The following is a 10,271-nucleotide window of genomic DNA, read 5'->3' as shown; positions in this document are numbered from 1 at the left end:
GCACGTTCGGCAGAGCCAGCGGGCGGGGAGGGGTGAGCCGAGCCGAGCCCGGGGCACGCTGCCCCCGGACGCACCGTCGGGGGTTGGCGGAGCGCAGCGGAGCGCCCGGAGCTTCTACGGGCAACTTTGTGCGGGCGCTCACCGGCGGCTGGCGGGAGCAAATCAACTTCTTCCGACTCCGTGACCATCCTCGGCGGCGGTTCCCTTTCAGCTGCAGCCCCCGCGGCAGCCGTCGAGGGGAGCGGCTCAGAGCCTTCGGCAGCTGCAAATCGTCTGCGCGGTGCGCGGAGGAGAAGCACCCGGCAGAATCCAGCTCGCAACATCGGGGAAAGTTTGGAAGGGAGAAGGAGGCGGCGGGGAAAGCCGGGCTGAGCCGCGGGGTGTGCGGTGGGGCTGCTCCTCGCCCGCTGTTCCCTTCAGGCTGGCTGGGGAGATGCTGTACAGCTGGGAGAGCTCTTAGGAGACGCTTTAAAAAAAAAATAAAATAAAAAAAGAAAGAGGAAAAGAAAAAGGAAAAAAATAAACAAAACAACCAACCCTTCCTGGATTTGATTAATTACAACAATCCCCTCCCCAGAAGATTTGGAGAAGACAATACCTATCCCTCCCTCCCTCTTTCAGCAGCTGGCTCCTAGCCCCCCCTCTTTGCTCCCCCTCCTTTTTTCCCTCCACCTCCTCTTCCCCCCGTTCGCTCCTGGGGCTGCGGCCAGAGCCTCGTCGGGAGGAGGGCGGGCGAGGCTCTCCCAAGTTGGCCCCAGTTGGCAGCACTCGGGGCAGCCCGGGACTCCGGCGGCTCGAGCTGAACAAAGGAATCCCCTTTCTGGGAACGGCGCTGGGCCGGCCCGGCTCCTGCTTCTGCTCTGCCCCTCCGGATCGGCCTCTCCCGTGCTCTGGGCATCGTTTTCCTGGACATCCCCGAGCAACCTGGCAAGGGAAAGAGAGAAGCAGCGCTCCGCTTTCCAGCCCTCCCCGCTGCCTTCCCTCGTTCTCTTCTCTCTCTCCTTTTTATTTTATTTTTCATCCCCTTTTTTGCCGTTGTTTTTAAATTCCTTCCCGGCGGCCTCGTTGCGGGGGGAGTGGGGGGTCCTTTCCTCCGCCCGAGGGGCGCCGGTGCCCGGCGGAGCGGGCGCATGGGGCGGCGTTCCGGGAGGCTCTCGCCCGCTCCCCCGCCGGATGCTGCCAGGGCTGCTTTGGCTGCTGTTCTTCGCCGGCGATGAAGGCGCTGCCTTGAAGATGGAGATGATCTGTGTTTTATTCCTCTCTCTGGTGCCGGCGTACAGCAGGGGACAAGGGGTTTACGGTAAGAGACGCGGCGGCGGCTGCTCGGGAGGGAGGGGGGAGGCGAGGGCGCGGACGGCTGCGATGGGATCAAAGTTAAAAAGCACCTGCAGCGGAAAGTAAATGATGCCGGCGGAGCTCGCCGCAGCTCGAGCGGAGAGATTGATGCAGCAATAGGGCTCCCGGAGCCTGGAGCTACTTTGTAATTCCTCGCCGTAACCTCTGGCCGCCAAGGATTGACGAGCCCACCGGGATGCTCGCCCCCAAGCGCTGCCACCGAGAGGAGCGGGGCGAGCGCTGCCGCAGGGATCGGGTCCGCCCGGCCCGACCTCTCCAGCCGCCGTGGGGCCGCCCCGAGCGGGAGACACTGCGCCCCCGAAGTGCGCTTCTTCGGTGCGGAGGGGAGGACCGGGCCCGAGCCCAGCTATCCCCACGGCGCGCTCCCGGGAGGCGAGGGGTGATGCTGCCTGTGCACCCTATGGAACTTCGATGCTGCCCGTTTTCATCCCGAGGCGGGGGTGGTGATAGCAGAGCTGACGGCGAGCTTTTCCATTTCTTATTTTTATTATTATCATTGTTTGGACAGCGGTGGTGCTTATTTTCTCCCCTCGTTGGTGGTCTGTGCGGCAAAACCCGAGATCCTGCAGCCCCTCAGCCTCCCGGGGCAGCGCACCCGAATCCCTGCCGAGTGCCAGCCCTGGGGGACAGCCGGGCTGCGCACCCCGGCCCTCTCCCCGCCCCTTCCCCTCTCCCGGCCCTCTCTCAGTTCTCGCTGTACAAGCTCTGCATTTCCAATACACTGGGAAAAAAAAAAAAAAAATGAAGAAAAGCAACCCACAAGCCTTGCCTCTCACAACAAGCCGGCTTTATCTTGGCTTACAACTCAGTTGTGCGCTGCTGTAAAGTCCTTCTGGGAGGCACGGCGCTGCCTCTAACAAGCCCGGCTCTCTACGCGCTGAAGAGAGACCCCAGTGAGAGCAGCCAGCCCCCTCCTCCCCCTTTTAGCAGTTCCTTGTGTGAGCCCTGGCAGAGCTCGGTTCAGTCTCACTGACTATGGGTATGTCTTTGTAGGTCACTTTTTAATGATGTATTTCTTCAATGGACACAATTCCTTCTTTCTCCTTGAGGGCCGGGATGTTAATTTGAGCGTAGGTCTGGTTTGTAAAATAACCATCTTAAATAAAGGGTGGATTGCTTCCATTTTTTTTTCTTTTTTTTTTTTTTTTCTTTTTTTTTTCCCTCTCTTTCATCCTCCCAGTTTGTAAGTCTGGAGGAAAATTGCAGGGAAATGAAGAGTGGAATGGGATTGTGGTACAGAAGCCTGATCTGGGTGGGCTGTTTGATCCTTTAAGCAGGCAGAGTGCTCCCAGCTGAACTTTCTTGATTTTGTTTCAGTGTGTTTGCTGCTGGGTCTCAGAGCGGCCCCTCAGTGAGAGGGACAGAGTGTACACCTGCTCCTGCTTAACCTGAGGAGGCTCTGTGTTCATAAACACAGTAAACCTGCATTTGTTGGAGTTGTTGCCGAGTTACATCTCCAGAACAACTTACTCATGGCTTTGTCTTCTTCTCTCAGAAAGAGAACGGAGAAGCTGCTTGCAAATAAAACTCAGATAGTCTGGTGCCAAGATGAGCATCATCATTTTGAGTCAAAATGGGTACTTCTGTCTGTTCTCGTCCATAGCTGCACAAAGGAGGAATCCGCCCCCTTTCCTGCTCTCCCCTCCCCATGTTTCCATCTATCTCTGAGGCTGGGAGCAGCCCCAACCACTGCCAGGACAGCTAAAGTGGGATTAGGGAGTGGTGCTGCTGCCCCTCTGCTCTTTGTGCCCTAAATGCGTGCCTCTCACCAGAGCTCCGGGCTGGCTGCCATTGGCTGTGCTGTGTTGTGAGCAAAGCTCTGACCGTGGCAATTTTGGGAACTCAGGTATCGTGTCTCAGGTCCATTTTTCTCCTTTTGAGTGTTTTACACCGATGGGGACGTGGAGAGGCGTGTGTATTGGTCTATAAATATATTTTGCTTCAGTAAATCTGCTAAGATTAAATCAGATTAAAGCAGATAAAGTATCCATGTGATGTACTCTTTAAATAATACACCCACGTGGATGCACACAAAAGACTTCTGTCTGAGAGAGCGGAGTTGTTGGAGAGCTTTATTGAGGGGAACGGCATAAATAAAGCGTGTGTAAAGGGGCTGCTGGGAAAGGAGCGATGGCACTGGAGGTGCGATTTAATTAGGAGTCAAGGTGCTGTCAGCTGCTACCCGAAGAGGCTGCTGTACAAATTGGCATTTGTTGTAATGACTGACGAGTGTCTGAAGCCCTCTTCTCATTAGCTGATTCCACCTCTCCTGCCTTGTTGGTTGGAGCAGGACGGGGCTGGCCTGGTGCACAGAGGGCAGCTCACAGGCTGCTGAGGGGCAGCTTCTGTCAGGCTTTTGCTGTGCCCTGTTCCCAAACAGTGCTGTCCTGTTAGTGCTGCTGTCGGCATGTGGTGCGAGCTGTGATGTATGTATGGGAAATGCCACTGTTTGCAGAAAGGGAGGAAGAGACAGCAGGGAAGGGCTGCTGCCCTCACATGCTTGAAGTTAACTGTGCTTCAACACTGAGCGTTAGTGGAAGGGGAGGAAAGGAGGGCTTCCAAGGGGATGAGTGTGCCTCTTGTCTCCTCTTGCAACTCCGAACTTGTCTCAGAACTTGCATAGCTCCGATGCAGTGTGTGCGGGGCTGCAGCTTTACTTCCTGCATATGTAGCATACAGCTAACATCGCTGGGTGCCCAGCAGCCAGCACAGCCTGGCTGAGCAGCACCAGGGCAAAAGAGAGTGGGGTGCTCTGCCCCTGCCTGCTGTAACTCACCTGCTGAAGGGTGCATGAAGAATCCTTCAGAATGGCTCCCACCAGGCCTTCCTGGAGCTCTGAGCGCAGCATCGCCTGAGTTGGATGTTTCAGCCCACATGTGTGTCTTTGCTGCTTGTTCTGGGGGAACAGACATTAATGTCACCTGGAGCCTGCTGTCCCAGACCATCCCTGTCCCCTGCTGCCGGTCACTGCTTTGCCAGCAGGAGTGGGGCTGCAGGCAAGGAGCTCTCAGCTTCCTCGGTGTTAGCCTCATGCCTCCCATGCACTCTGAGATGGGGCAGCAGGTCGCTGGGTAAGGCAGCAGTGGGGCTGTCTGGCTGCTGCCTCTCGGCTGGCCCGTCTTGGAGAAGGGCTGTGTGATCAGGATAGGGATGGCTGTCCCCCAGGCTGTAATATAGCTGTGTCATATACATGTGCACAATATACTGTGCATGTATATATATGCACCCTTTTCTTTGAGCTCAGCCATTTCTCCTTGTTGTCCGTACCTTAAATCTTTGTTGACTCAGCTGTACCCTTTGGTTCCAGGTATTTTGTAACTGGAGGGCTACACGCAAGGATTGGGCTGGTCCAGAGCTTGCATGCTTCTCCAGAAGCCCTGTGGGGTCGGGGCATTAAGTCTGTCCACCTCATGCTCCCCCTCACTGCGGCACTCTCCAGATGCAGTGTATCAGCCTCGCCCTTCTGTGCCACCAGAGCCTGTGTTTGGAGGTCAGGTCAGCAGCTTCACACACCTGATAAACCCTCAATTGACTTTAATATGCAGCACTGAAGAAACGACATTATCCTTTTGACAGGTTGTTTGCAACTTGCTGGTAGGAGTCAAAATATTTCAGTATAAGTGTCACCAGAAACCACCATCCTATGCTAATTTTGGTGGGAACATGAAGACAGATGTTGGATAATTTGACATGAGCAGCACAGCTTTTGAAATTATCACCATGTCAGGTTTGCACTGGATTTATCTTTTTTTTTATCATTATTTATTATTACACGTATAAATTTAAGATGATTTTAAGAGATGGGGTGGAAGATGCAGTAAGATCTCTATAAGCAGCTGAGGGTAGCCTTGGAGGTTTACCAGTCAGACAGCAATTCAGCAGTGGCAGTGAGGGATGCTGTGCTGCTGGAAGTGCTGTTCTTATTTTAAATAAGAAGACAAAGAGACTGGAGACTAGAGATGGTGTGAGGCTTCCCTCCAGCCAGAAGCCTGAGTGTTTTCCCAGATTTGGGCTGAAGTTACTGTTATTCTGCTCTTGATTGGTGACGTCTTGGTTTTCCAGTCACTCCCTCAACCCATACTGTGTTCTTTAGCTTCGTTAACCATAATTTATGTCAAAGAAATTTGCCTGCACAACTACAACTCATGGAAATGTTGAGGAGTGGGGTTAGTGCCCCTTTCCCAGGCTGGACCAGGCTCTGAGCAACCTGATCTACCTTAGGTGCCCTTGTTCATCGCAGGGGAGTAGGACTGGATGGCCTTTAGGGGTTCCTTCCAATTCAAACAATTCCATGATCCCACCCAAACTCCAGTCTCCACCTGCTGGCTTTAATTCGGGCTGGGAAAATGTGTCAATATCCCCCAGGCTTGCAGAAGACAGGAGGGGGCCCTGTTGTGCAGGGCCCTGGGATGCACCAGGGGAGAAGGGAGCGTGTGTATTTTGTGTCTTTACACTCATGTTTAAGCGGTGAGATTTCTCTGCTCCTGGGATCCAGAGTGCTTGCTTTGAAAGGAAAAGAGCTTTCATCTGCCTTTTGTGGAGGGGAAGGGGCTGGAGGAACAACAGAGGTTTATTTTTATAGCCAAACGCCTGCTTAGTGTTCAAAAGAAGAAATTAAATGTGAGATGCCCCGTGGAGATGGTGATTAAAAGAAAAAAAAAAATTAAAAAAATTAAAAAACCGACATGGTGTTAAAGATCTAGGAAAGAAATAGAGAATAGGGGCCAAGAAAGAGAAACCCGGACATCTCTGATCTTGGCTCAACAAAAGTCGAGGCACAGAAGGGCTCGGCCGGGCCAAGACCTGTTTGGAGGCGGAGTGCCGAGACCGACATCGCGGCTTTACTCGGAGCATCGGCTCCAGCTCTGCCCGACTGTCGGGGGAAGTCGCTCTGCCTTCGGGCTCCAGCCCAGCTGCGGCACATCTGGGCCCGGGGCCGCGCCGCTCCGCCGCTGCCCGGCAGGGGGGGCTGTTGCAGCGCCCCGGGGCCGGGGGAGCCGCGGGGCGGGCGGGGCGGGCGGGGCGGGGGTCCCGTCCCCAGCGGAATAGGGGAGATGCCCGCACGGACGCGTGGGGAGAGGATGGGCAGAGAGGTGCTGGCACCCGGGCTTCCGGAAGCGCAGTGCGAGCTTCTGTCCGACCCCAAGCGGCTCCGCTGGCCGCCTGCCGGCTTGGTTGGTCTGGTTTTGTTTTGGGTCTGAAGCTGTCACACAGTTTCCAAGCAGTGATGATCCTATTTTCCTCATTATTTTTTTCTTTCCGGGAGTTGTCCATTTCCCATAAAAGATCATGTAATGAAGCCAGGATAGGCATCATAAATCCTGATTTGATTTTCAACCGTGCTCTCATTATTTTTTTTTTTTCCTCCCTTCATACACCTATTTGACTATGAATTGATCGTAGAACCATAGAATCATAGAATGGCCTGGGTTGAAAAGGACCACAATGATCATGTGGTTTCAACCCCACTGTCATTGGCAGGGTCGCCAACCACCAGACCAGGCTGCCCAGAGCCACATCCAGCCTGGCCTTGAATGACTCCAGGGATGGGGCATCCATGTTGGATGTTGGTTTTTTTCCCTGGACCACAAAAAGAGAGAGAGAGGAGGGAAAGTAGGGTTAAAGGAATCTGAACAGATATGAGAGCAGAAGGGTCCTTCCTCATGGATGGCCTTCCCCCGGAGGAGGAAAAATGATGGCATGTAGGCATCTAGATGGCATCTAGCTGGCCAGCACCACCTCTCCTGGGCCCCAGTGAGCTCATTGGTGCTACCATGCACCTCTGGCTGCTGCCCTGTATCTCCCAGCTCTGTGAGGGAGCAGAGCTGAGGTGTCAGTGATGGTGGTGCTTCAGCTCTTGGGAAACTGTGGCTCAGGGGCTGTGGCTCAGTGCAGCATGCTCTTCTCAGTGTTGTGCTTGCTTACTGGGAGATCTTGATGCTCCACTGCATTGACTGCACTGTTTCCCAGATCAGCTTCTGATCGTTAATACCAGAATCTTTAATCCCTAAGTACTCTGGTCCGTGGCCAGCGAAGGGACAAGTAAACAGAGAACTGTTGAAATACCACTGAATATAAATTATTATTTCTTTAAATTTTCTACTTGTTTTTTCAAACTAGACAATCTGGCCACACCAGCATATGCTTCTATCACTGTAAATTCAAAATCTACAGTAAGCTTTGTAGTCTAGTTGTGTTTAAACTCCTCTGTAGAGGATGTTCCCTCTGTCTGTTCCATGAAGCACGCTGTGTTCTTAGCATTGTACTCATCATGAAGAGCAATGCAGAGGCAGTTCAACGTTTCAGCAGTTGCAAATAAGGGAGGATAGAAGTGATGGAGTGGCCTGACGGTAGGGGGTCACCACTGCTGCATTGGGAGCAGGTCACTGCTCTGCTGGGCTGCAGGGACACTGACAGCAGGGTTCTAGGTGGCTCTCTGTAGCTTATCTCTTTCCTGTCACTCTTCTTGCCCACACTGTGGGTTACTCATGGGGTGTTGGCTGCTGTCCCTCTGCTTGGCCTTGCCCAAGGGATAAAGAAGAAGTAGACTCTTTAGTAGGATCTGTTGTGCTAGGACAAGGGGAAATGATTTCAAACTAAAAGAGGAAAAATATAGATTGGATATAAGGAAGAATTTTTTTACAATAAGGGAAATGAGGCACTGGCACAGGTTGCCTGGAGGGGTGGTGGAAGCCTCATCCTGGAGACACCTAAGGTCAGGACGGATGGGGCTCTGAGCACCTGATGGAGCTGTAGGTGTCCCTGTCCATTGCGGGGGAGTTGGACCACATGGCCCTTCCAACTTGAAAAATTCTATGATCTTACAGATGTAACAGAAATCTGTCTGGCTGTGATGTGTTGGCTTGTGTCTTCTCTCCGCTGTGAGCCATGGTGTAGGATAAATGGCATGCGGGCACTTGTGCTGGGTTTTGTGTAAATGGAAACGGTGGCATGGTGAGGATAGCAATTTGCAGAGGTGCAGTAAGGACTGTAATTTCCAAACAAATATTAGCACACGTTGCATAAAGAAGAGCTGGCACAACACTGAAAGCTAAAGTCAAGCTGTGAGGAAGGCTTTAGGATGTCCGCAGGTGGACATTTAATGTGAGAGGAGCTGCTTGATGTTACTGCTCCTGTTTCAGGAAGAAATGGTCCTTCACTAATTGGCATAAATTGTTTTAAGACAAATGTGGATGGGAATCTTGTGCATCTCTTGTGTCCCTCCATGATGGAATGAAAAGAAAAAATGAAGGTGTGATTCACACTGATCTTTGAGAAACACAGCAAAACACCTCTTGCTTACAGATGTTGGAAGAGTCATTTGTAGAATTACATGGTGAAGAGTGACTGTATCTTGCTAAGTTTAGTACCTGGTTCATTCCAGCTCAGAAACAGTGAGGATGTGAAAAATGGAGGCTCACAAAGTAATTTGACTTCAGCTGGGGATGGGTGGCTGAGCTCCCCTGCCAGTTGAGTGCATGTCTGATGTGTTCTCTCAGCTGTCCTGGAGCATTTACACCACAGCTGTTAGACCATGAAAATCCTCTTGGGGCACACAAGTAGGGTTCTTTGTGGGTTTAGGGGTTTCCCATCACTATAATATATAGAAGTATACAGCCTATAGTCCTTCCACTCTGTCTGAGAGAAAGTGAGATGGAGATAGAGTGATTCACCCTATGCAGAATGGAGAACTGAACATCACTGAAGTTTTAACCATTCTTTTCTACCTGGTAGAGTGCAGTTGGTATTGAGTGCAATCCCTGCAGCTGATAGGTGCAAGATAAATACATCCCCAAGAAGGAATAAGTTTGTATATTAGGTAACATTTCTTCTCAGAAGGAGTGGTGAGGTGTTGGAATGGCTGCCCAGGGAGGTGGTGCAGTCACCACCTCTGGAGGTGTTCAAGAACTGTGTGGATGTGGTACTGAGGGACATGGTCAGTGGGCATGGAGGGAATGGGCTGGTGGTTGGATGAGATGATCTTAGAGATCTTTTCCAACCTTAATGATTCCATGATTCTAAGCCACCGAGAACAGATTCTTGTCCAGAGATCTCTGACTCATTATTATTTAACCATAGAAACTGCTTTCGTTAATGAAGGAGGTTAAATGATTTTTTTATGGCATCCAAGGAAGGACAATAAATAATACTGAGTTGCCTATGAACGATTTGGGATGGGGAGAAAAAGCAGGCGATATCATAGGTGTGCTACTGGGCACCTGGGCCAGAGAAGAAGTGATGGCAATGAGGTTGGAGCTGTGGCTCTTGCAGTGAGACTGGATGCCAGAGTGGAGCATAGCTTTTGAAGAAGGGATGTCTGAATACTCCAACAAGTTTTGTTCTTTTAATTAGTGCTAAGTTTGCATTCTTATGTTTATTGCAAGTGCAAAGATAGAGCAAAGAAATCTTCAACTCTTCAACTCTTCAACAGGCTGCCCAGGGAGGTTGTGGAGTCTCCTTCTCTGGAGATGTTCAAGACCTGCCTGGATGCTGACCTGTGCGACCTGCTGTAGGGAACCTGCTTTGGCAGGGGGGTTGGACTCGATGATCTCAGGAGGTCCCTTCCAACCGCTACAATTCTGTGATTCTGTGATTCTGTAACTCTTGTTTCACAAATGCTGACAACGGCTGAAAGGAATTAATATTATTTATTTTTCTTTTGAAAAAAATGTTTTTCCTATTATATTTAGAGCAAATAAAATTTGCAGGTAAGTTTGTGAGAAGGGGTAATCTTGATCTGTGATTAAAAAGAACTGCTGAATAAGAACACTTTCTTATCTCTGGATACAGAATCAGAAGAGGGCAGTGGTGACAGCTGCTGCACATCCAGAAGAACCCCATGTTAAGGTGCAGTGAGAGACAACACCTTGCTTTTACAGGAGAGAAATGCTTGGATATTGGATGAGAATAGGGGC

At 51.4% G+C, this 10,271-nt stretch overlaps 1 protein-coding gene across 3 annotated transcripts in view; it reads left to right on the top strand.

Annotated features, from left to right (window-relative positions):
* Positions 1-696: 696 nt before the first annotated feature.
* Positions 697-10,271, top strand: part of MDGA1 (MAM domain containing glycosylphosphatidylinositol anchor 1) — a 128,906-nt gene continuing 119,331 nt past the window's right edge. The window contains exon 1 of one of the 3 annotated variants that reach the window (XM_048935581.1): positions 697-1,300. In XM_048935581.1, the coding sequence (XP_048791538.1) occupies positions 1,174-1,300 (127 nt within the window). In that variant the 5' untranslated portion in view covers positions 697-1,173. The remainder of the gene's footprint in view (positions 1,301-10,271) is intronic. The other 2 variants (XM_048935582.1, XM_048935584.1) reach the window with 2 other exon arrangements.

Source organism: Lagopus muta, chromosome 2, assembly GCF_023343835.1.
Source record: "Lagopus muta isolate bLagMut1 chromosome 2, bLagMut1 primary, whole genome shotgun sequence".
Lineage (NCBI taxonomy): Eukaryota > Metazoa > Chordata > Aves > Galliformes > Phasianidae > Lagopus > Lagopus muta.
Note: the sequence above shows the minus strand (reverse complement) of the source record. Positions and strands in the feature narration are given on the sequence as shown.